The 26,728-nt window shown below is 46.3% G+C and overlaps 1 protein-coding gene across 4 annotated transcripts in view; it reads right to left on the bottom strand.

Moving 5' to 3' along the window:
- Window positions 1–20,372, bottom strand: part of ADAM19 (ADAM metallopeptidase domain 19) — a 35,688-nt gene extending 15,316 nt beyond the window's left edge. Inside the window, exons 1-9 of one of the 4 annotated variants that reach the window (XM_029998012.2) lie at window positions 20,279–20,372; window positions 19,926–20,011; window positions 17,044–17,114; window positions 7,052–7,130; window positions 5,919–5,995; window positions 4,088–4,280; window positions 3,549–3,614; window positions 2,087–2,158; window positions 1,081–1,247 (exon numbers count right to left, since the gene is read on the bottom strand). In XM_029998012.2, the coding sequence (XP_029853872.1) occupies window positions 1,081–1,247; window positions 2,087–2,158; window positions 3,549–3,614; window positions 4,088–4,280; window positions 5,919–5,995; window positions 7,052–7,130; window positions 17,044–17,114; window positions 19,926–20,011; window positions 20,279–20,339 (872 nt within the window). In that variant the 5' untranslated portion in view covers window positions 20,340–20,372. Of the gene's footprint in view, window positions 1–1,080; window positions 1,248–2,086; window positions 2,159–3,548; window positions 3,615–4,087; window positions 4,281–5,918; window positions 5,996–7,051; window positions 7,131–12,877; window positions 12,987–17,043; window positions 17,115–17,238; window positions 18,241–18,329; window positions 19,018–19,925; window positions 20,012–20,278 lie in introns of those variants that run through there. The other 3 variants (XM_041119341.1, XM_041119340.1, XM_029998013.2) reach the window with 3 other exon arrangements.
- Window positions 20,373–26,728: the final 6,356 nt, after the last annotated feature.

Genomic DNA, 26,728 nt, shown 5'->3' with positions numbered 1-26,728 from the left:
CATATACACAGTGTCAGGTGAATACATTTTCTTTTGGAGTATCTTCAATTACATGACATTATAGCAGAGCTACAAAGCCTTAAGACCTGTTTTTCTTGGACTAGTACTTTGTTTTATGGGCCAACCAGCCAATCCTATTTTTTTATAATGGTCTGGTGCCAAAAAGTGCTCCCGCTGAGCTTTGCAACAAGCACAGAAAAGACTATTTCTGGATCCTTAATTGGGTATTGTTTGTGAATACTTAATTTACCTTAAGCCTGATATTTGCCAGCTTGGGATTCAGGGACTTGACAGAGTACTAGATAACACCTTTGAGGTGCAGCCACGCTCGGCTCCTGCCTCGCGAGCTGGAGTTCTGCACCGTCCCTGCCGGCATGTCTGAAATGGAAGCCCTGGAAACTGTGTTTAGGACATGACCAAGTAAAGATGAAATACAGTAATGCTAAAGGGAAAAAAAAAAGAAAATGAAACAAACAAAACAAGAAAAAAGGCATTGTATCTCTGCATTTCAGTCCTACAGGTTTCTCCTCTGACTCACCACTATTTACTGGTGGATGAATTACTATGGAAGAGGTAAGGAGGTCTAACAGTTGCTGCAAATTTTTCTTCCAATGATATCTGCATTGCTGGCCATAGCTACTGGCCCTAATGAGATCAGTAGGATGAATCACAGACCATCAGCTAGCTCCCAGCACCATGTCCCCTGTGTCTCAGTGGGATGAGTTAGGAATGGATGCCTTCCGCAAAGGGCTTAGCTCCCCTTTACAGGTCTTGCTTATGGTTCAGATTTTGTTGGAATTGTAAATGTAGCTGTGACAGATCATGTGCAGCTGCTTGCGATATGCACACACAATAAAGTTGATGCACTTTGATGCGTGTGTATTGAGACTGCTGACAAGCCTGGGACCTCCACTTTTCCTAACATGGTTGTGCTCCGAGTGCCAGAGCTTAATGCTGGCTGAGCAGCCTCTACATAAATCTGCCACTCTGAATCTTAGAACAATATAATCGTGCATACTGATTTCCCACCCACCCAACCCACTAGTCAGAAACAGGTTATTTCAGGAGAAATAAACTTACGTGATTAGTTGGGCATTATCGTGTTTTCTGTGCACCCGCTCCTTGCTGCTCCAGGCCAGAAAGGACTTCAGGGTGGAGTAGGGATTCTCAGTTACATCGCATTTATTCCAACTACTCCAGATCTCCAGCCCCACCAAGGCAATCCGGATATTCAGGGATCTGTAAAACTAAGATACAGGAAGGAAAAGAGATGACAAAATAAGCACCACTAATTTATTTTACTGTGTTTTAAATCTTGAATATAAACCCTGCTAAATGCTGCTACAGATACACACATCCAGAGAAGATGCTTCCTCTGGAAATGCATTGCAATTTAGTGCCACACGTCTGGAGAGAGAAATGTGCACCACCCCCAAACCTAAACATGATTGAGCTAGAGACGCTGAACTTTCACTTTTAAGTGAATGACAGATAATCTAGAGAAACAAAGAGTGGAAACTGACATCATGTTTATCTTTAGATGTGTCAAAATTCCTGAAAAGAGGAAGGAAATAATCTGCTGCCCACGTCAAGTACTAACAGGACAAGTCTTCACAGGCAGCAGGGTGAAGGGAGTGGTGGAAGGAGTTGAAGGGGCGAAGGGGAGTATGAAGGAAGTAGATCTGAAAAGTAGAGAAGTTTACTTCAGCAGCACTGGGTACCACTGCAAGGATGACTTCTGAAGGCTCCTCCCAGCTCTACTTGCCAAGATTCCTACAATTTGAAGTGAATACCTTAGTCTCTTTTCAAAAAGCATTATTCAGGTAACACAGTTAATAGAGAGATGTATAAAAACACAGAGATGCTCACGCTGGTTCCAAGGTAAGGAATGGAGATTGCCCCACCCCGTCCCTGATGTCCAACAACAGAATTGTTTGGCAGATGCTCTCCACTCCCCAAGTCACTGGGGAGGATTGCTGAAACATCATTCTCTCTCCCAAGAAGGCGGTCTTCCTCTGTCGCAATTAATTCTCATAATTCATGATTTGGGCTTTGCTTTCCTCATTTCATGCACACCTGATCTCACCTTATCTACGTAATTAGCAGCCTCCACTAATTTAAGCCTTGTTGCTTCAATGTTGAAGTGATGCTTCTGAAACTGAACAAAATGAACATGTCAGGCAGCACAAAGGCAGCTAGGAAGATCTGAAATGTGTTAAAACAAGTCCCATTACTCTGGGAATAAGAAGGTAACTATGAAGTGAAGCTTGAAAGCCTTCCTTCACTGTACATCTGACTATAAGCCCACCCATACATGTTTATTCAGAATTCATCCCTGGCATCCCACTGCAGGGGTGTTATTCAAGCGGTGGTAGTAACACAGTGGTGCAACCCAAACTTACCAGAGCCCCCAGAGCCAGGGACTGACAAAGAACTGACAAATGTGCCGGATAAAATATATGTTAACGTGACTTCATGTCTGAGGTCGAGGCTGCCGTACCACTCATCACCTCACTCATCCAACAAATGGGGATACATCTCATTCAACAAATTTGCCTATTTAAACCACCTGGCAATTAATGAGTTAAATTTAGCAAAATGTTTGATTCAAGGAATTAAAGTTACAAAATATTTAGATTTTTGTTTAACAGATGATAAAACCTGGGACTTTTCTTCTAGCAAGGGAGACAATAAAGTAAGGGCAGTTAGCGACAACACTGTGAGGGTGTCTACCCCAGCTTGTCTGATCAAATGGTGAACAACATATGGCAGTTCCTGGGTATAGTGTGTTTTCTTATAGTTTCTGTGGCATCCTGCTGCCTAATAGAGAAACCAAAATAGGTTCTGCCTCTAGTTGTGTTCAGAATAAATTATAGCCTGGAGCACTATGTGGCTTTCCCTATTGGAGTTTTAAGTTGTAAATTATGAATAGGACCAGTTTGACTCCCGTCTGTGCTGGAGATTAAATGATCAGCAAAACACTGCATGGTTTGCACTGTCAGCAACTACATCTGGTGTGCTGTCCAGGCTGGGGATGGGGGAGGGATTGCTGACTTCACTGGGTCTCTTCCAGCCCTGTTCTATGATCTGGACCCTTAAAAATGTCTATTTATATATCTGCTACCAGCTCAGAGCAGAGGATGATCACAGTTATCTTCTCTAGAGATTAAGTGTACTGCAGAGTTAGAAGCACGTCGTTCCTGGAAACGCACAAGTCACCCTAGGCTGAAGGCAGTCTCGCCCATCAATAACTAGGGCCGACCACTGGTACCTTGGGAAGTCGGGACTGACCTCCAACTCTAGTCCGTCATCCAAATCACAGCCTGCATCTCTCCCTGGCCAACAGTGGTGGCAGAGAGGTCATGGCTGCTAGGACAAAAGTGACCAAGACACAGCTCTCCCTGTCTGCTGGTGGGGCAGGACTGTTGGGATAGCAAGGGGAAACCTGGTGAGCTCCAGCTGCCCTCCCCGCCCCAGGAGATGCTGCAGGTGGGATGCTTGCTCTGGGCCCGGTGCTCAGTTGGTATACACATGATCCCATTTCTTACCTCTGCATAATCAGCCACGAGCAGAAGCTCCACATACTTCGTAGCCTGCAGAGTCTCCCGTTTCACCTGCGGCAGCAGCAACATAAGTTATTTCGCCGATATCCCCCAAGAAACTCTTCATAAAACATATGTACAGGTCATTTTTCCCAGTTTGTTTTTTGCTGGCCATTCACCCCACCCCATCACACACAGGGACCTCCAGATGTGATTGACTTATAGCAACCAACTTATAGCATCCACTAGCTACAGCAAGTGCCCACGGGCCTGTCCTCAGCCCACCTGATTGTTCACATATCAGATGCACAAATCTGTGTAGGAACAGGTACAGCCCAGATTCTTCATTCTACACAATAGTCCCCAACACTCATTTATTTCCCTGCTGGAGCCACTATTTGGCAACCAGCTTGCTACAAAGCCTTAAATATTCTCCTTCATTTCACTTTCTGAGCTATGCTCCCAGAGAACAGCAGGCTCCTCTGGCTTGGAACAGGTGGGAAATTTGGAGCGTGGTGCATGGACCGGGTTTGAGCCCTGCTCACCCTCTGGCGGGATGGTTTCATCCCAGTTGTGAAGTCCCTGAGCCAGTCTTCGGCTGCATCCCTGGTGCCCTGGTAGCCACAGGTTCCTCTCTCCAACCTCAGGTCATCTAACTTGTAGATCAAGTGCTGGTTTGGGCTGTCGGGAACCGGCTCTAAGATATAGCTGGAATTGCTGCTCAAGACGATAAGTCCTCTGTTGAAACGGGAAGCAATAAGAGGGAAAGTTAATTACTACCACAGCAACTGGAGACAAATCCTTCTTCTGCTGCTGAGTTCCCGTCTGACCCTGGCAAGGCACTTATCCTTACCAGGCCATTCAGCTCATTAATAGAAAGGATGGGAATATTTTGAGTTCAGAGAGGGGAATCCCTGAGCTTGCATAAATTAAAATCTATTCAACGGGCCTCAGACATTCAATTAAGAGGCTATTGGAGCATGTGCTGCAACAGTGCTAACCTGAGAAGTACTGACTTTCTTAACATACAGCTTTTTCTTCAGGGGCAGTGGAAGCTTTTCAACCAATTGAAGAAATTTGTCTTTAACAGAACTGACCTAAAAAATGTGAAGACATTGTCAACAGAAAAAACACAGTTCTCTCTGGGACTTGCACATAGCCATATGGTTCTGGGTTTCTCAATGAGCATGTTACAGCCAGGAGAGCTGGAAATCTGTGTTTGATGCCCACTAGAAGATGTGTGGCTCGACAGGCAGCACGCTTCCCTGCGAAGGCTCAGAGTGAAAACAGCCACATGTGCTCAGCTCCCACGCCTTCCCAGCAATTAGAAAACAGTGTTGAGGAGTGACCAGCACGCACTGACAGCTCAGGGGCGCGGGAAGCCTACTGCATGTGCACACCGAGACATCTCTATCTCCTCTGCAGCTGGAAGGCAGAGCGTAGGGAAACGCAGGCTGACAGAAGCAAGGCACACTTGTGACTACTTTTGCTTTTGGATTATTTATTGCAAGCCACAGGTGGCTGCACTGTCCTGTTTATCTCTCTGGGCTCTTTGGCCTGTGCTACATTCACTTAAGATGTCTTGGGTTTGCTTTGGCACGGGCTGTTTCCTGGCTGGAGCCGGTCCCATCAGCACAGCTTCCAATCAGCCCTCGAGAGCAGATGACCACTAATATCAATAAAGCCCATGTGGTGATTTGGAAACAAACTCTGAGCTGGTGTAAATAAATGCAGCTCCTTGGTCGCAATGAGCTGTTTCATTTACTCCTGCTGAGGATACAGACCATCTTTTCCTGCCAAAGACTCCATTACCACCAAAGCGAAGGTTTTAAATGCATAACACGCGCAACCCCGGCACCACCCAGGGAGAAAGCAGAGAGGGGGCTGACAACCCAGGAGGAAGTTCAGACTTGAAGACTTTGCCCCAAAACACACACAAAAACTTGCCAGTTGTGAGAGACTGGGAGAAGGAGCTGGTTTCTGCATTAGTGTAGAGTATTGGGCTGGGATGTGGCAAGTCCTGTCCCCGTCTCTGTAACGAGGCAGCCCTGAGTCACTAACAAGAGTGTCTTTTGGTCCAGTGGACTCTTGAGTTAAACTCACTCGTTGCACGAGTCCACATTGCCAGCACAAAGGGGGAAGGAGTCTAAGAGCTGGCTAGGAGGCCATGGTTACTAATGATACCCAAATTTCTGCATCTCCCCCAACACACTCCCTTTTACGCCCAGGACCCTTGGCTGAGTGGCATTTGAGAACAGGTCTCTCTGCCTAGAAAGAAATATGGCAACCAGGCTGCTAGGGAGCAGAACTTGTGCAGCGGCACGCTGAGAGCTGAACAGAAGCATTCCTGCAGCTCCGGCATCACCAGGCACTTACCGCAGCCCTCGGCACGTGCTGAGCGTGACACTGGAGCGCTCCCAGCCCCGCACGACCCCATGGTAAAAGCAGTGGTCCTGGAAGGCAGAGGGAACAAGGGTTGGCAATGCAGTTTCAGGATCGACACGTGCTATATTTAGGCATCACTGACTCCCATACAAGTACTGCTGATACTGAGTAATTGTTCTCTTTCCACTCCATTTGGCAGTTGACTATCAAAACTAAATCTCTGTGAGTCTGCATCAAAATTTGGCTTTTCAGCTGCCATGTGCGGCCTGTGCAAGTGCATCAAACGGCTCCTTGTTGCCAGTAAAAATTAAGAGCTTTGAATCCCCAAGGAAGCAACTCAGATGGCTGCAGCATTAAGGCTGATCCAAAGCTTTCTGCCTGTAACAGGAGCTGCCTATCGATGGCAGCGGGCCCTGGGTCAGGCCCCAAAGGACGTGCCTTCAGCGCCAGAGAGGGTGATGCCACGGACAGCGGGGAAGTCCCTGTCTGGGGGCTCCCGGCAAGACAAAGGCAGCCTCTGGCAGGGACAAGGAGGCTTTGGGGCAGAAACGCCAACATATTCATCACATCCCTTGCCCTCACCCCGGGGCAGCATTAGTAAAGATGATCTCATGGGGTTTTTATCTCTTATTTTTGCGTTGCAACCAATGCACATCTTTGTGCCACTGCAGTGGAGAGTCAGCCAAGGCCTGCACGAGATCAGTAATTTATGGGATTTTTACTGAACAGGAGCCAGCTTACACGGGCTGGTTTTCCCAAAGGCTGGGAACATCCCCAGCATGGAGTACCCGGTGGCAAAACTAAAAGCAAGAGGATGAGCAGCAGGAGGAATGAACAATTCCCCAGCACCTAGAGAGTGGAGCAATGCTGGCGGCTGACCTCGGCTCTCATAACAGAGCTCGGGCAGAACGGTAAGATGTTTTTACTATTTTGCAGGGATGGAGACACTTTGTCACTGGAACCCCCCAGGTCAGAAAGCTGCACTGCCCTCCCCTTCAGCTTAAAGCTGTGAGGACCTGTGGCCTCAAAGAAAGGGTCTGGAGAAAGCAGCTCACTCGCTTCTCTGGGCCTCCTGCCTGGTCTCCCCGGCACGCTGCGGGAGGGAAAGCGCTCCCTGCACTCACCGTGTGGGTCAGAGAGATGGTCTGGGTTTGTCCAGTCCGGCTGTAATGAGTCTCAGTGTAGCCTGGTGCAAAGAGGTTTCTGCAGGCATGGCGGAGGGGGTGAAAGAAAAGAGAAAAAAAAAAGACAAAAGTAAGACCTTCCTTTAGACCTGGATATCTGCTTCCGAGGTGTGCTAGAAAATCAGCTAAATTCAGCTCTTTCTGAAGTCAGTGTAAATATTCCTGTTGCTGTGAAGCACCGTTGTAGACTTGGGGAGGTTGCCATTCGCCACCTGTAGTGCGAAACCAACCGCAACACACAGAGAGGGCGGGCAGGAGACAGGTATTTGCAGGACACCAGCTGTGCTGTATCTCCGCATTCTGCTCCGGACCAGCACTTTCCGTCTGCGAGGCACTTGTTAACACGCTGTCCCCAGGGAAGCAGCGGCTAATGGCTTTCTGGTGGCACAGGAGCCATCGGGGCCGCTGTAGGACCAGTGCCGCAGGCTGCGCTTCCCTGTGCAGAGCTGTGACGGCAGAGGGTTGGAAGGTGGAAGCCTAGCTGACCTTGCCACATCCATCTATCTGCTGTGCTGGCAGGAGCCAGGCACTCCTCATGGAGCACATCCACTTCAGAAAGGGCGCAGCAAGCCGTCTTCCTAAGTGCTCTTTTCAAATTAAAACAATAAAGGAGAGCCTATCCTGATGTGAGTTAAATTAGGCACCAAGTTCCAGTTCTAACAGCTGCAAGTGAACAACTCAATTTTTATGTGAGGACTTCAAAAAAACCCAGAAACCCAACATCATCATCATCCCTTAATGGGTACAAGTCTCTGTGCAGAGTTTCCTTTACTACTGCCACGTTATGCCCCAGACATACTGGGATTAGATTCAAAGCAGAGTGCAGAGTAGCAAGCACACCACAGGCCAGTTCAGGACACATCTGGGCACTGGTGCGAGTTCTCAGCTCAAATCCAGACTCTCTCCAGTGTCCAAATCTGAGTACAATTATAAACCAATCTGCATTTACATTTCAGCTTCTGCCCAGAAGCAGATTCACATCTTTGTCCTAGGAAAATGCTGATTCCCCAATTTGAATTTGTTCATGTCATCCTCATATAGACAATATTCTCCCTGTCTTCAGCCCAGGATCAGGCCAAAAGTCTATAAAAGGAGCTCCTGTGCACTGAATAGTAAGCGTTTTGATTTTGTTCCAGAAGAAACAGCCTTCCCCTTCTTTTTAAACATCTGCATTTGCTAAACAGTGATGTAAAAAAGTACAGCAAGTCAAAATCTGGGCCAAACCAAGAAGGTCATATCCTGTGTCCATCTCAGCAGCCATAAAATGTAGGTTTAAAACAGTTTTCTAAACAATGGCCTCACTTCCAAAAATTTGGAGAAGGATCACAGAACATGCCCCATCTATGAAACACACTTCTGCAGCAAGCCTGCAGTGCTGTCAGGCCACCGAAGTGCCACTCTTGCCTTGCCACAAGGATGCCACGTGCACCCTAGGCAGTGCGATGGCAAGCAACATTGCAGCTGCAGTTCAGTTCTGCATACTTGTTTAATGCATTTCATGCACCAGATTTTTGAATGATGACCTGCAAGGAAGAAAAAGGTTTTGTCTTTGCTTGATTTCTTTAGGCTGGATGAAGAAAGCTGTATCAGAAGCAAACCCAAAGATTTTTCCATCTGCTGTGGTTTTTGATATGTGGCAGTCAGGTCTAATCTACCTTGAAAGCCTCTCTGTTTAAATAAGGGATTGGGTGCTTGTGATACCTAATTAAATTAGGCCAGAGCAGCAGGAAATGCAACCTTTTATCAGTGTTTGAAAGTGCTTTCCCCATCCGGCATCCAAAGGTTCAGACACCTGAACAAGTACTGATGGCTTAGTGTCAGACAAAACTGTGTGCCACTGTTGTATTTGATATCATTTGATGTCGGGAATACAACAGCTTTTATCTCCCCTTTCAAAGTTCACTGTAGCCCAGGAAAGCTCATTTTGTTTCCTTCTGATGTGTTAATTCTCATCACTAGATCCTGCCAGTGATCAGAAGGTGAGATTGCTGCATTCAGCTACATTGGGTCTGTAAACTGAAGATAAGCACAGAAGCACCATCCCACAGAAAATAACTCCCTTCATCTCCCTGACTGCAATAGCTTGCTCAGCATGAGGCTGCAAGAAACAAATGTTTAATCAACAGATTGCATTAACTCACAGGAAATTGCCTTGAGCAACGTGCTCTGGCAGGTATCTGGTCTGTGTAAGACTGTCATCTTGAGAGTAGACAGTAAACCAGTGTGCATCTGCCCAGTGCTACTAAAGCCAAAATTAGACACCAGCCCATGGATTTCCAGTAGCTGAGGCTTGCACAGCCTACTCGTTTCATTCCCAAACAAGCACGCTTATGTTTTCTTCCTGCTCCTTTATTCTTGGAAAGCATTCACTATGAATAGCTGTTTTATCTCTCCTCCAGCATTGACCATAGAACTCTTCAGTGCTCTGACCCCCGCCCAGCCCCACGGCACTGCCGCCCAGTGCCGGTGCCAAGCTGGGCCATGACGGGCACCAGCGCCCGGCACACCATGTTTCAGGGCACAGGACGATGCCACACAGCACATGGTGCGTGCACATCTCTTGCAGCCTGCAGACTCGGGCTCTATCCTCCTCTAGGGTGGATTAAGGAGTTGAGAGGTCTGCCTGAATTTTTAGGGATACTTAACGCAGCTGCTGAACTGAAAGTGTGCATCATCTGGCTGAGTGGCACCATGTTATGACTTTCAAGCCTCCCTCCACCTATCCTACATTGTAGGCTACCTGTAAATGGTCCAGCTTCTTATTCTGAGCTGAAAGAGTCCTTTTTTGAAGACCCTTTCCTGCCTTAACACAGGGGAGCCTCGGGGCTCTTGCAGCACTGCTGAGAAGGGCTATCACAGTGCGTTGCACGGTGTGCGGTGGGGAGGGCAGTGAGGAAAGAGGAAAAACAACAGGACATCTTGCAACACCCTTGGGGTGCTATCTCACTTCAGAGCCTGTGAAAGTTCATTCCCAGCACAGCTTACTTCCTCAGCTAGCATCAAGCTTTCCACCAAACTGTAAATAAATAGAAAATAAGCCTTCTTTCCATCTCAGAGTGCACCAAAGTTATCAGCCAGTCTTATCCCTCTTCTCCACATGTACCAGTTGTTGGATAAACAAGCGAGATTGAGACACACATACCCCAAAACCTTAGCAGTGGCCTTTATCTGCCATCATTTCAGGACAGGATCTCTGCCAGGCTGAATGGCTGATTCCAGGGGAGCTCAGCCCTGCAAAGCATTGACAGACCTGATTCACTGTTTCCAGAGGACGACAGAGCTCACCTCCTTGCTAGAGAAGGAAAGCCCGGAAAAAACAGCACTATTTGGTCCTTTCTTCTCTGTTACATTATATGTCTCAGTGACTCCCTCTCCAGCAGCTCAAGATGAAGCTGCAAAAGTCTGGATGCAAAACAACATCATTTAAAGGCTTCTGAGATCCAGTCAGGCATCTGGCAGATTGCTAGCACACATCATCTTCCTAAAAGGCAGCATGGAGTCCTTCATTAGAGGAGTTATCAGCATGAAGAATTGATGAAGTTGGAGTAAAAGATGTTTTTGGATGGGAGCACTCTCCTTTGCTAAACCTCGATCACAGCTGCAGCCATGTGGGGCTGTTTGAGGCCAGGGTAAGCTACACAAGAGCACTCAAGATGTTCTAGAGAAGCCCTCACACCCTTCCAACAGCAACCAGCTTTCGGCAAGATCAGTCATTCCCCAAGATACAGCTCAGCATCCAGCTCAGGGTGGAATAGCCTGCTCTTGGCAGGATTTGTTCCCCAGAAAGCCTTGGGAGCCGGGTTAAATACAAGCGAGGAAGCCAAACGAAGGAAGAGTGGCTCAGTGCCATAATGTACATATGGCTTGAGACTGTTTCTGCTGATGACCGACGTGGAGCGATCTTGGTCCCACTCCAGCCTGTCAATGATATCATTGTTTGAAACAAAACCTCTTCCCCGTGCCGCTGTGCAGCTCCCTGGAAGGGCCCTGCCGTGCAGAGCTGACATTATAAGGCAGCGTGGCTCTGTTTCACCACATCAAGACGCCGTGCCAGGGAGGTCGCATACTTCGCACATGAGCCGATGGTATCTAACAGGAGAGGCGGGCTGAGGGCTTGGGGCAAACCCCAGCTTTCTCGGGGGGCAGTTGCCCCTGTGGCACTTGGGGACAGTGCAAGAGCATGGGCTCCAGCTCCTCCAGCCGCTGCAGAGGAGCAGAGAAGCAGCTGGGGCAGAGGGGCTGCATGGCACACCCAAACGCTCCCAAAAACAGCGGAAGGAAAGCTGGGGCTTTTCTCGCATGACCACGTTCATTTGAGGGAGTGCACGTTTCCCAGCTGCTCTGGAGAACCTCACCCCTATTTTCCTGATAAACAGGAGTGGTTTTCTCTTGCCTGTGAAACATCACTTGTTAGCACAAGCCTAAGGGCTCAGAGCCCTCCAAACCGGGGGACCACCGTTAACGTGCTCAGCTCCACCAGCCAGAGATCACCCACGGGCACTGAGAAGGCCCTGGTGGCATGCTGGTGCTCTTGCTAATTGGAGCAAGAAGGATTTTTTTATAATTCAGTCCCATTAGCAACTTTGTTTGGGTTCATTTTACAGAGGGGCTAGTCTGCATGGTCAGCTGCCAATTTAAAAACACCATCTAGTAGACAGACATATTTTTGTATTTCCTCCCAGAAAAACAAAAGCCAAACAGTCCATGAAGCTCTCATGAGAAACATCGACTCTTAATTTTTCAGTTGTGGGACCAAGAAAAGTGAAGCCTGCAATCTCTTACATGTCTTTCCCTGTCCCTTTCCTCAAATCACAATAAATCAGTCCAGCCAGGCTGCCAGCATCTGGGGGTGGAGGGATTTGATTCTCCCAAGAAAGTTCAGACATCAGATTCCCATCTCCAATTTGTGGTCCTACTCCACTGCCTCTCAACAGGATCCAAGTAGGGTAAGAAGGGGAATTTGACCCCTTATGTCCCAGTGACTTAAATGTTCCCTAAAGTCAGAATTTATTATCAAATCCTGAGGTGACCTCATCTTGAACACCACCAACACATGACCCATGACAACACAAGCAGGCAGGCCTGCTTTCCATATCTACCACTAGTGGGAAATCAGATATTTCCCCTATCTGGAATCCTCCAGGCCAAACCTGGGACTTCATAAAATCAATGAAATCCAAAATTTTTTTTCTTGGAGGTTTTCATCCAGACGAAGCCTGGACCTCTTAAGCTCCCTTCCTCAAGAGCCTTTGCTGATATATCTGAGAACATGTTTATTGTGTGAACAGCAGCAGTTTGGAAGGAAAAAGTAGCTTCCCAGCTATTGAGGTGGAACTAAACTACCTATTTGTAATGCCTGGGAAAATATCACAGACTAAAAACTCTCCATCCCCTTTTACCATCCACATCATCTGTGACATTCACTGTGTAACTCATATTACATGACCCAAGCAAAATTTGTCACATAGCCCCTTGGCTTACCAATAGGAACCATAGAAGTTGCCTGCAGAGGAAAAAGGAAATAAAATAAATGGGAAACTGACTGATAATGAGTCAGGGAGCAAAAGATTTTAAATCCATTTAAAATTTGGCTCCATTTCCTTTTCTCTTCCTCCCTGCCCCACAGAGAAATGACTGAATATCCCAAGGCAATCAGGAGGCTGAAAGGCAGCTATGGCTTTCCAGGTCCCAGCCCTGTTTTTCTGATGACTCTAAGAGACAGTAGAGCAGGATAAATTCAATTTCCCTCCTTTACATAACCCTTACCTCCTCCCCATGCAGGAAGCCCATTAGACACTGATGATGTATAGCCCATCAGTGGAATAATCTCATATATCCTTCCTGCTTGGAGGCAGGCAGCAACCTCCCCTCTTCCTCACTCAGTTGGTAGAAGAGACCCTGGAAATCAGCAAAAGCAGGAAATGGTGAAAAACAAGTGACATACAGATCTCTTATCGCACCACTGAGAGCATCGAGCAGCGCTGGAGCGCTCGTCGCCTACCCAGGTGGGGCCAGAAGAGATTGGAAGTGATACTGCTCCCTATCAGAACCAGTTGCCTAAAAATAACTATCTGGATTGCTCCCAAGGTCAGACCAGATGAGCTCTGGACTTTCTTTGCAGTGTCTTCAGCCAGTTGCTGCACATGTCCCTCCACTGTGGCTCTGCCACCAATTGTCCCATGCCATCGTGGCTGCTGCAGGCAGGTGGCAGCCAAAATATGCAGCTGAAACACGCAGCCAAAACACACAGCCGTGCCCCGCACTGCCCACAGGATTCACCCGCAGGCAGGGACATCCCCTAGAGGTGATTTCTCCTGGAGAAGCCTCCACTGCCCCTTGCAGCTGAGTGGACCTTCCCAAGTCTGCTCTCCCCATAAAAGACACAAAGAGGAAGAGGAGAAGAAGGACGAAAGTCTTGTTGATACTTTTCCTGCACTCAGGTGAGAAGACAAATTCCATGCAGGTTTCTGCTGTGCAAATATGAGCTCTCCTCTTTAGTAGAAAGAAAAGGCTCACACCAGGCAGTGCCACCACACACATTCAGAGCATCTCTGCATCCCCTCCCTGCTTGGCTCAAAGCTGCTTTTCATTAACAAATGCAAATGCCTTTTAAAAAAGTTACTTTTCATCCAAGGTTTGCAACTCAGATTCTTCCATTCCTAAGCCCCAGCCAAATTTAAAGCTGCTTTATAGGCATCTCTCCATATATTTGTTGTTTGTGCAGCTTTGAGCTTTCTAATCCTGCAGCTGCAGGACATGGTTTGGGGTCACTTAAAACAAGACTGAGTCGTTTTAGGGATATATTTTTGTTGTTATTCAGAAATGTTAACTAGTGTTGTGAACTCTGCTTGGAACTACAGTGTGGTTCCGCCTTCTTATCAAACTCCTGAACAGGAAATAATGCAATATTATGTTAACTGCTAATGCAATAATTGTATTCATAGATATACAAAACCCAAACTCAGATGTGAGCTGAGCTTATTACAAAATAGAGTTGTGCACAGTTCTGAAGAAAGATATGCAATAATGTCTGTGTTTCACCTCTGCAGATGAACACAATGTCCTTTTCATATGGAATATGAAATCACAGGCTTGGTGGGAACATTTCTTCCACATACTGAAAACAGCACATTTTTCAAAGCTAGCACATCCCTACCAAAGCCATACAGATTATGACTTCCCCCCACCTCTCAAAGCAATCTCATATTCACATCAGCTTTGTCTCTCCATAAGGAGAGTGGTGAATGTGTAATGAGGCTGCCTAATCCACCAAGAACATCACTTACAACAGCTTCACTAGCTTGGCATATCTCCTTTCTAGCTTTGGGAACCATTGGATAAATCATATCCCAACCAGACCTGAATTATGCCAATCATTTCACGCTTTCTTTGAGTGGTGGGAGTCTGGGATGTGGGTATGAGAGTAAAACAGGAGCCAGGCGGGTGCATTCGCACCCCTGTGCTGAGTCCAGGGACAGAGAAGGAGCAGAGCACCAACCTCGGCAGCAAAGCTGGTTTCCAGAGGCTCCTCTAAACCGGATCAATTAAATGACCCAGGAATCTGGGGCTTATTTAAATTTAAAAAGCCCCAAGTACCTTCCTAAAGTTGCAGTTCCGTTATACCCACTTTTGTGTGAACTCAAAACCAGGAGCAGCCAGGTTTCAGACAGCTTGGAAGGGACACTTCCCACTTGGGGGATTTCAACTTCTCTCCCGCTGCCTGGGTGCCCAACAAACCCTTCAGAGAAGAAGGGCCTAATGCTGCAACTACTCAGTACCCCAAACCTCAGCTAGAGCCTCTGGTTCCCCTATAAGCTAAGCAATAGCGGTGGTGAGCTCCTGGGTGCTGGGGACCGACCCCAGGCTGGACTCTGCCTTGCTGCATGCTTTGACAAGGAGAAGCAGTTTGCCTCCCCTTAGAAGTGCTCGATGGATGCTGGTAATTACAGCATCCACAGGGCTCCCGGGGACTTCATGTTTTTGTTTGCTTCATCATTTCTCTTTTAATTTGAGTGTCTCTAAATTACTTCTGCACCTTCACAAGTCTCTGAAAAGTGGCGGCTCTCCAGAGCCTCTCATCTAATCAAGTTCAGGCTTGCATTTCGGGATTGTACCATCACCTTTCTTGAACAAGGACTTGAGGCCTGGCAAGACTCCCATGTGAAGCACTACTGTCTATGAATCACTTGCATTTTCCGCAGGAAATAAAAAACTCCAAACCTCTTGCTGTATTTCATCAGTCCTAGTAAGGCAATTCATCCCACAGTGGAAGCGTGTGCGCACACTTAAGCCTGTGTGTATACATCTCAATGAATGAAAATGCATTTCAGGAAATAAACACAATAGAAACCTTCTATTATTGCAATTCTGTTTACTAACACCAGTAATGAGTTTGTCTGCACTGGAAATAGCACAGCACCGCTCCCGCGAGGCACCTGGAGGTTACGTCATGCTGGGAGCACAAATGGATTAATTCAGCAAGGATCCTTGCTCTTGCCAGCTTCTACTGTGCCAGCAATAAATTCACCTTTGCACAGCGACTGCAGAATATGCAAGACCTGACAGTCTTTCTCCAGGAAGGAGGACCCCAGCAGCATTAGCAGTTACATTGCTTCCAGGTTCAGTTCAGAAACTGGCATTGCTGACCACTGCCGTCAGCGACAGCTATTTTTCCTGCATTAGACAGACCTGAGTTAGCAGGCCCTTATGGTCCCTGGTCTCTTCTACTACTTCTCTGTTTTCCCAACTGAGATATGCCAAAATACACAGAATTTGTAACAGTTTCTGTTTAGTTCAGCACAGGTCCATGACTGCCTGGGAAACATGCCCAGCTTTTGCAGCACTGAAACTCCCAGTAGCTTATGTGGCTTATTACAGAAAACACCTTGTAGGATGTACTCAGCTTTCAACAGCCATCAGATTTCAGTCTTTACTGCAGACAATGCCAAGAAAAATCTGGTTTTCCTCCAAAACACTCTCAATATCATTTAGGTTTATGCACTGCCATCAGAACTAATAAGATCTTCTGACACTTCACGCTTTCAGGAGGAAAGCTGAGCCCCCAAGCTCTGTGGTTGGGATGTCCATACAGTACATTTAAAATATAACCAGGGTCATTATTCCAAGGTTGTTATTCCTACTGATTCTAGTATACAAACATTTGGTTGTGTTTCCATAGATAAATCTTGAGACCCATTTAAAAATAAATAAAACGCCAACAGTGCAAGTGGACTGCTTAGCAAAGACAAGCTTCTTGCAGCTAAATTTCCAGCTGCTGTTCCACTACTGGAAACGAATGTTCTCACAGGGCAGAGAGCCTCTGGAGCAGCCTCCAGACCAGAATCCTTCTACCTACCTTAATGTCCTGCAGCTTCAGCTGAATTCAATACACATCATGCCCTATGATATCACACAACATCGCTGTATCATGCCAGAGCGAAGGCTGCATTTCAGCTAATGCAAAAGCATTTTTTCAGTCTACTTTAGCATGAAGGGCACTAATGGAATTGAAACTGTCAGGTCATTTCTCCTAGGAAACGGAGCAGGACCTCTTCATATCACAGCAAATGAAATCCTCATTAGACTCACACTGACGCTAAAGCATCAAGCCATTTGGTAAATAGTGCAATTCGTATCAGCAATATTTTCTAGCTAATGTAGTAGGAATTATGATGCAAAAATAAGTTTACAGACTGAGGGCCAGGTCACCATCTGCTTTTTGCTGACAAAGCTCCATTACAGTCAGCGCTGCTTGCCTGATTAACATCAGTGGGGGCTCAGACCTGGAATAACCTTGAAATTCAGAAAAGGACTTCCTCATCCTGTCTTTATCAAAACCCTGTTGAAGTCAGTGGAGTTTTTCCTGTTGACTTCACTGTAATCCTTATTCATTATTTTAGTAAGACCACAATGCCAGGCACAAGCACACTTACCTGTTTTTCTCCAGTTCCAAGATGAGCTCCCGGCCTTCTGCCTTTACCTTAACTTCAGCTCTGAGTGGATGCTGTGTGCAAAAAAGACGGTGCCTGTTACTTGTACATCATCATAATTATGAACGCATCCAGAAACACAAATTGTTCCCCTGGAAATTGCAGCTGGCCTTAAACCACTCCTCGCCTTCCTCCTACCTTCCGACCTGGAGTGCTGGGGAAGGGAAGGGACAGGCCATGGTGGCTCCCAGCTCCAGGCACGCTGCTGCATCCCAGCGGCACAGCCATGCAGAGCTGGGAAGCAGTACGTGCACGCTGGTGGGATGCTGTGTCTGAGCTAGTGACCCTGCTGTCTCAGGAGGAGTACCGGGCTCAGACGAGGCAACAAGTCGTGGTGCTGGAGCGCTTGGAGGTGCAGCTGGGTGGGAGGGGTGCTCTGCACCCCCTTCTCCTCTATGCTGTGCTCAGGACCACATCGCAGGACATCCCAGCTTGCCCCAGAGGTTTACAAGTGAAATATATGAGCTAGTTAACCAAAGCTTCCTTTGTTCTCACAGCAGAAAAAGACATTTTTAGGAGTCTATTTCAGTACAGGAGGAATCACGCCTCTTCCAGAGATTTTCACATAGTTCCTTCACTCACAGAAAATGCCAATAAAAGGCATGCAACAGGGTCCCTTGGACATCTTTAGTCTCTAGCCATTGTTCAGACAGTATTTCACAGCTGCTCTTGTATTAGTCCCAGGCTACCAAGGGACTGGAAACTTTCTAGTGTGTTCAAGCACACGGGCACAGCCCTGGTTTGCAATCTGCCTGCAGCTCCGAGTGAGGACACAGGATAGCCAGCTCCCCAAGGCCTACTGGTGTTAACAGAAAGGACCCTAATTTCTTAGTGCAATGGCAAATGCATACACTAAAACCAGCATTAAAAAAAAATAATAATTAAAAAAAAAAAATCAAGACACTGAAAGTATAGAATATGCTTTCTAGAGGTCCAACTAGAAGGGCCTCTGGAGGTCTCCAGTTTTACCTCCCTCAAAGCAGGACCACTAGCTAAGGTCAGCTGGGGATTTGTAAGTCTGAGTGCTTTCTCGTGAAGGAAATGGATGAATAAATTCCCCAGAAGAGAAATAACTAATTTGGTAAGAATAGACTTCTCTATTCAGCTGAAAAAAAAAAAAAAAATCATAAAAACTGGTGAGATGATTAACCCACAGTATTTCCCAATTCAGTGTTGGAGGAGATTTTGCAAAACAGATCAACTTGAAAGCAAAATAAAGCAAGGCTGACTGAATCGGATGTTCTGATGAAAGACCTGTCAGCCCAGAGATACATTCACTTGCCACTTCATCAATTCCAAGCTTAGTTACAAACTTCTTTCATCAACTCCCTGCTCGTATTCTGGGTTTTGTTCATCTTTGCTTCAGTTTCCAGGACACTGCACCAGCCCCATGCAGATGATGCAAAACAAGCTAATACATTTAGTATATACAACAGCAGCTAATTCCAAGGGGATGAGTTTAGTTTACTGAATCACAGGTGCTCAGTACACCTCAGGGTAGGTCTGTTGTTTTGCTAACATATAAGCAATAGGGATTGCCTTGCCCATAACTGGGGGGGTCTGAGGGTCTCCATCATCATAAAAGCCTCTTCACAAGGGTTGTGCAAACATCATTATTGCTAATAACGCTTTCCCTGCTACTTCAATAATCCCACTACTTCAGAGTCCATCAATTGCCGTGTAACTGAAATATCCCAGCTGTACGTAAGCTTTGCTAACGCTGGTTTTAGAGCCAACAGGAACTTGCCTGAAACAAACCAAGTACGACCCCTGAGACCCAGCAAATTTGTATAAGGGGAAACGCTGTCCAGATGTATTTATATCACTATCAATAATAGAGAGAACCAAAACTTCCAGGCAGCACTGCAAGGACATTTTAAAGAGAATTAATATAATGAGAGAGTTGTTGTAGCTTTTTTTTTTTAATATGACACAAGAAAAAATTTTAGAAAGTCTCATCGTATGGAGAAGACATAAACCCCAAAACAACATCACTTATGTAGAGATGCCATGAGTATAGTGCCACAGCTTCCCTTTTTATGGTTTGCAACGTAAATAACCATCTGGATTTTCCCCTTTATTTCATTATGCAACTGATAACTTCTTGATTGTGGCAATGCAAACACTGGGAAGCTGACCTGCAGCTTATGTTTGATGTTTAAGTCTGGCACCCCAGCAGTTCTCAGAATGGCTGTGGACTACTGACGCCCCACTTCATTTGTCCACGTAAGGGAAGTGGGGGTGAGATCTATATCAATACATATGGTGTCTAAGACACAGTTAGACACACCTGAGCTGCCGGTTGGATTTTCTTAGTGAAGCACCCTCACAGCTGGGATTCATCTCCTCCTAAAGCAGATGCCTCTGTTGGGCTGTGCCCTAAATGCCACTGATTGTATTGCCTCGCTCCCCTTTCACAGCCACATGGATCAGATAGACTTGATCTAGGTTTTAAGGCATGACAGAGGGCAAACGATTACGAGCCTTTGCAGAGACTGAGCGCAAGTCGCCCGGAGCAGTCTCACGCTCAGCGCCCGAGATGTGCCAGCCGGCTCGCCCAGCCTTTCTCGGGATTTGGAGGAGCTGCAGCAGCTCCCCGTGCTGCAGGTGGGCTTTCTGGCTCATCCCTGCCGTTTCTGGCTCATCCCTGCCGTTTCTGGCTCATCCCTGCGGCTTGTCACACAGCTCAGTTTAAAACAAAACAAAACAGAAAAAAAACCCAAAACGCGCATCGCAAGGTCCCGTGCTAACCGCGACATCGTTCCTGCCCCTGGAAACGATGGGGAGGTTTGAAAACAGAAATAAAAGCGCTGGGCGCGACCTACCTTCTCGCTGCCGGAGCTCCCCAGGGCTGCCCAGCGCGGCACCACCGCCTCGGGCTGCAGCTCCGCGCCGGCGCCGACCGCTCCCGCTGGGGAGACACGAGAGGAGCCGCTCACGACCCCGACCCCCTCCGCACCCCCCCCCGGAGTAAAACAACACGAAGCCGGGGCGGGAGAGGAGAGCTCTGCGCTGGTTGTAAGGGAAGCAGGAGGATTCCCCCCAAACCACCCACACACCCACCCATCCATCCTCCCTCCCGGGGGGTTCATACAGCCAGAGGCACTTGTGCAGGGCGAGGGGTGGCCGCTGCAGTCCCCCCCCCCTTCCCTCCCCGGGCAGGACACCCCGCACTCACGGGCCGGCGGCCGCAGCAGCAGCGAGAGGGCGATGCCGCAGAGCAGCCCCCGGCCCCGCATGGCTCCGGGCAGGAGACGGCGCTCCGCCGCCGCCGCCCCACCGTATAAAACCGCCCGACGCGGCTTTCTCCTCCCACCACCGGCCCGAAATCCAGCCCTGCAGCCCCCTGCCCGGGGCGGTGGGAGTGTCTCCTCCTTTTCTTCTTCTTCCTCCACCTCCCCACGCCGGGCAGCTCCTCGGAGATGCACCCCGGGTGCTATAGCGGCTCTGCCCTGCCGTGCGGGGCTGTGGGGCTGGGCTGTCCCCCCGGCACCGGGGGGAAGGCTGAGCACCAACCTGGGGCTCCCTCTGCAAAACCTCCCTCCGCTCCCAGCTCTTTTGCCAGCACCGAGATCCATTGTGCCTCAAAAGGTAGCAAAAAGGGGGGGGACCTGGTGGAGGCAAGTAGCCAAATACTGCCAAGGGGCTCCTGTAGGAGCTGTGCTATGGCTTTAGTTTATTTATTTATTTGTTATATTTATGTGCAATCCTGTCAAACCCTTTATAGCTGAACCCATGGTTCCAGAGGCATCCTAAATCCCTCTGCCCCTGGGAAATGCATTGCCCCTGGTCAGCTGAAGGGATATAAGCTAGATTTTTATGTGCCCTTATAAAAGGGCAGAAGCAAAACCATGTTCACTGCCTCTCTCTCTCCCCTTCCTTAAGGCAGATGGAGGGTCCGGGCCTGGGGAAGGGCTTGGGAGCATCCACAGCTCATGTTTCCTGTGCTGCCCTTCAGGGATATCCACTCACTCCCTTGAGGCTCCCAAAGGGACATCCCTGTCTTCTCCTGCATCCTCCAGGGCTGAGCCATGGGTTGCGGTCCATGCATCACCTCTTTGCTGGTTCTCTGCCCTCCAGGGAGATGAGCACCCAGAGGACCACCGGACACAGTGCCTCGCTGCTGGGTTAGCCAGCGTGGCTCAGGGTTGCACCAGGAGAGGAGAGCACAAGTTAGTGGGGCCATGCTGAGGTTACCAGCTGCAAACACCTGAGCTCATGGTGCTGTAGATGCTCCTTGCATATGCTGAGCCCATGAAAAACAGCTGCCTTCCCCTATGTCAGTGTATTTCTGCTGTGACTCCCAGCCAGCTCAACTGCAGCCGCGCTAGCAAGACTCCAAGGGTGGACTGACATGCATTTTTGTGGGCTCGGCTCAGAGTGGCAGGAAAAGGCATTACCTCTTAGTCATACTCTTCAGACACCCATTGATCCACATTATCCATACAACCCTTTCCATTCATCTCTATACCTAAAGTGCCTGTGTAGGTGAACCACCAGGAAACCAACTTAAGAAATGGGGAGAATTTGCACTTGGTTACTTTTCAGAGTGTATTGGTAAATCAAGCCAATAGGAAATTAATACTCTATTTAGAATAAAAGTTTGCTAGGTAATAGTAATGATTTTGTCTCTTGTCCAGAGGCTTATTTATGCTATTGAGACCACTGAGTTCTCTTTTACTGAAGGTCTTTGCTGACTCCTGCCCCTGTGCCCAAAGGAAATGAGACTGTTACCATTTGCAGATGCCATTTTGGTTTGTGACTTTCATATATGTCCCCTCTCTCCCCCACCACTTCACATGCTGAACCTTTGTGATCTTGTGAAGGTCAGTTTACTCCTGATACCACTCTGGCAGAAGAAAGCTAGGACATCTTGGGGACACCTAGAGGGAATCATCAGGGTAAGCAGGCTATAAATGACATTTTAGCTGACCCACAGCCAGGTCACAATTTTTCATCACACAACTAAATCATGTTATTTCCCAGAGCAAAAATCCAGGGACCAGATTTCAGCTCTTTTCTAATCATGTGGAGTATCTTGAAGGAAACCTTGAAATTTTTGTGAACTCTCCCATTTATTTATAGCTGCCTGTAATATAGAAGAAAACAACAGCACCATTGTTGATGATTTTATTATCACTAACTGCAAATGCAAGCCAAATTTAGCTATTCTGCTTTCATCCCTGCATAAAATTTCTGTCTACCCAAAGGAAAAAAAAAAATACTTTGATGAGGTACATGTATATTTGCACTGAAAGACTGCCACAAATCTTCCTGGTACAACAAACCTTCCCAGGGACTGCTCCATATATTTGTCTAAAAGAAGATCAGTTGAAAAAAAACAACATAAAATGGAATAAAGGGAGCAAGGGAGCCTTATTTTAAGGTTGTTAAAATACTTAGGCCAACAACTCTCTGCTTGTGATTGATCGTTGTCAGCATTCAAGTATCATAAAAAAAAATACATGCAATATTTGCATTTGTTATATAGTGATATTTTTATCTTTGATCTTGGTAATATGAGAATTGATATCTTAATTTATAATCACCAGAAACTCCCTCCGTAGAAATATAACCACAGACTGTGCAGTTGTTATATATAGTTTAATCTATATATATATATGATATATCACTTACATTACTGAGACATTGTTGCATGGAAGGATTCAGGATATTCTAGCCTTATTAACAGTGCTCAGATGCTGTAATGCTACCTGCCTCTGGCACAGGGTGAGTCAGATCCTGCCTGTACCCATCTCTTCAAAAAGCTCTTGCCAAAGTCAATGGGATATTTGACTGATTCACAGAGCAAGGTCAGGCTTTTGGTTATCTAGGAATTACACAGACTCAGACTCATTTCCTCCAGGATCCCAACTGCCTGATTAAAAGTATCAGCTGGGAATCTGGAATTCTGTGCTCTGTTCCCTTATCTGTTACATCCCCTGTGATCAAGGGATGGACATACCTATTAGCAGCAGCCTCCATGCAGCACCCAGAGCAAGGGTCAGTGCATGCGGTTGTTCGGTAGGCTTGAAAATTAGGTGTCTCAGCTTCCCCAGGGCAAAGCTGATGAGAATGCTTTTGCACTGGGGTTTCTGCACTTACTTGACAGTTTGCAAGATGATTTAACACTGTTGTTGTTAGCTGGAAAGCAAAAGATGATGATTCTCCCATTATGTTCATAGTAAATTAGGAGTTAGCCACCTAGAAGGAAATAGAAAGATAGACCTAGAGAGGAGAATGCCTGTTCAAGAAACAGACTTATGCAGAGAATGACTTGGATATGTATCAGACTAAAAGCTCAGTAATATTTCATTGGAACTTTCTCTGCAGAAATAGGAAAGTTTGTTGAATGAACTGCTCTGAAAAGACTCCTGCTGACACCGGAGAAAACGTTACCAAGAATCAAAGTCTTAGCAGGAAAAGGTAGAAGACTTTTTGTCCTGCCTAACCTCTGCATTACAGACATTTGCACTGATGAAAGAAATGTTATGTCTTTGGCTGACTTGAGTGGAATGTGAAATCTTCCATTTTTCAGATCATTTTTCTCCTTCAGATCACTTGAAATGATCAAAGGAGGAAGGCTGTGAATCCATGAAGGGAACTGGTGATTTAACAGCGAACTTCTTTATTCTGAGTCTTAACAGTTGAGAACAGCTTCGGCTGACCCAGAATATTCTGTTTAGCTTTGGTTTTCCACCACCCATGTAGGACAGCGGGAATACTTGGAAGAGCCCTAGAGCAGCTGTTCTGCCAAAGAGGGAGAAGTGCTGTAAGATGATCAGGTACTAGACAAGGGCTTGTCCCGATGTGCTGTAAGTGAAATAATATCAAAGCACTCTCTATGTTTTTTTTTTAAAGGGTGGGTCACTGCTGCTACTTTTGCTTCATTCCTACAGGCAAGTGAACTTAATAGTAGAAGATTGTATATGCAGACACGTTGCATCTTTTTAAATGTATTTGTACATGTAAAGCACTGTACTCCTCTCCATGCTGCCTGTAAACTTCTCCAACACAATAGTGATTATACTGAAGTAGTTTATTCTTGTAAGAGAAGGGAAATGGGTATAATGGCACAAGGGCTTTTAATAACATCCAATCCATAAAACTATCCAGTAAATTTGGAGAGAAAGTTTTCTCTGCAAATGGATAGCCACAGGCAGTCATCCACAGGGAAGCACTACTGAATGTATTTAGACTTTTACAGCAGCAGGAGAAAAGCAAACTTAAGTTTGGAAAATCTGCATCTGATTTGTTTTTCAAGCTGAGAAGCATGCAAGGTGATTTTTAGTTTAGATTAAGGTAAACAGCAGAGAAAGAAGAAAAGAATTATCTTATAAGAGAGTAGAATACTTCTCTCTCATGTCTCAAGCACCCTCTGCCCTGCCATGAAGCAGGCTTGCAGAAGGGCACACACTTGCCAAGGGACTGGCCCTGCCTATGACCTTCTTCACATATTGCAAGAGGAGAAATAACAGCACAGATACTTGGCACTTCAGGAATCTGCATTTAGGAAATAAGTTTGAAGGGGGGCTGAAAATTACCTAGAAATGGGAGCTAAAAACCTCTTCTATCACAAGAGAATTCCCCCATGCAGGGCTGCCAGAGCATACGAAGGAATAGATTCAGAGGAAGCCAGGTTTGGATGGGTTGTTCATGTAATTTTCAATTCTGTTGTAGACAAGACACAATAGTCTTCAAGATTGCTCAGCTGAGGGCTGGGTCCAATGCCATAAACCTGCAGACACAGATCCTGTACAACCGATTCAAGACTTCAGCTCTAGCTGGAAGGGAAGGAGGGATCAGCCCTACATTTTGTCTCCCATTAATATATACAGAATGTGTTAAACCTGTCTTCTTTTTTTCCAGCCTTAGTGGTATTAAACAGAACAGATATCTACTGAGCGTATACATAATACTGTGTTTTCCTACATGAACAGCAAAGGTCCCACTAGCAGATGGATGCTGCTCAGCAAATGCCGAATCCCTCAACCCACTGAAGCTCACTCTGACCTATCAGCACCGAGTTCACAACAAGCACAGGGTAAAACTGAGCAGCTCTGAGGTGCCTCCCTTAAAACAGTGCTGGACACCCCCATATAAGAGGAAGTAAATTTGTATTATCCATGGCAAGCAATGATTCTGGACTCTGGTGCATAGAAATACATCTTATACCCTACTCCATAGTGTATAAAAAGAAAAATGGGAGAAAAGGAAAGTTAGATCTAGAGAATAATCCCACAAACAGCTGTTTTATACCCCGAAACATACTTGTGTAGGAATTAGTACATTTGCCCACATACATTCCTGCAGGCCAGATCAGCTTTCAGTGAGAAGATAATTTAGAAATGAACAGGCATTTTCTACTATTTATAAGACTTTCCTCTTAATGATTCATCTGCACTGCAGATGCAGTGGGAGCAGGGTGCTGTTTACAACACAGTTGCAATGCGTAGGGTAGACAGGATTTACTCATGCTTTCATGTTGTTTAACTACAAAATGCAGTAGTTCTCAAATGAGAGGTTTTGATCTTGGGCTTGGAAAATGGAGCTATGAGCCCACAGAAGCAGAAAAAGCATAAATATGTTGATATGAGACCAAAAATTTAAAACTCAAAGAACCCAGAGGATATCTACTCTACACTGACTTACGACTATCTTTTGAGGCATGTGGAAATTTAATTTCTACTTTTCTTTATCAATGATGCAGTCTTAATGGGTATAGGATGCCTAAGCCTCAGGTTCAACAGGACACTCAGAGTCCCACAGATCCAGTGTGATAACCCATAAAATACAGGATGTCCTCTAAGAGATGGTCAACCTAGCTGAATCATTCCTTAACATCCTCTGGCAGCTCAGCATGGATGGACTTCTCCATCCATGGCTTTCAGCTTTTCCCATATTTCTGTGGTAGCTGGATTTACATATTTATAAATATAAATATACACACACATATATACACTAGTATTAGTAGCCCAAATTATCTGAAAAAGTGACTTCAGCTCATCATTCCAGGCACGTGCAACTCAGCTGCAGAGTAAGTTTGTGAGTTGCATGAATTATGATTTACCTGTCCCCACTCAGTTGAATGTCCATGGCTTAAAATGAAGCACTAGGGATACGTTGTTCAGGTGAGTTTATTCAAATACAACAACAACAAAATAACAGGATTCCCACAAGAAAATGACCCTCTATTCCACAAAACAGGGGAGAGAAAAAAAAAAAAAATAGTAACGTAAATTACAAATTTTGGCCAAAAAATTTTGAATTTCATTACTCTCTGAGTTCAGCACAGATGCTCTCTCTATTAAAAGCCTTTGGTATTCTTCAGAGAATTTGGTATTCTATGGAGAATTCTTTACAGTACTAACTACACTCAGGGATCAAGTCACAGCCCACTGGTGTAAGTTACAGGGCCAGATCCCATCCATTTTCCTCTCTCTGGGTGCTACCATGCCTCACCATCCCTTCTGGACAATCCCATTTTTATTAATGGAACTGGTTGCAGACCAAGGTGTTACTGAAACTGATGTAGTTTTTCAGTGTGTTATATACCACAAATACCACAGTTAACCAAATAAAACTTAAAACTGTCTCATCAAAGGAAAAATATAAAGCATTGCAGAAT

The sequence above is a fragment of the Aquila chrysaetos genome, chromosome 22 (genome assembly GCF_900496995.4).
Source record: "Aquila chrysaetos chrysaetos chromosome 22, bAquChr1.4, whole genome shotgun sequence".
Classification (NCBI taxonomy): Eukaryota; Metazoa; Chordata; class Aves; order Accipitriformes; family Accipitridae; genus Aquila; species Aquila chrysaetos.
The sequence above is the reverse complement of the archived record's forward strand: the minus strand, read 5'-3'. Positions and strand labels throughout refer to the sequence as shown.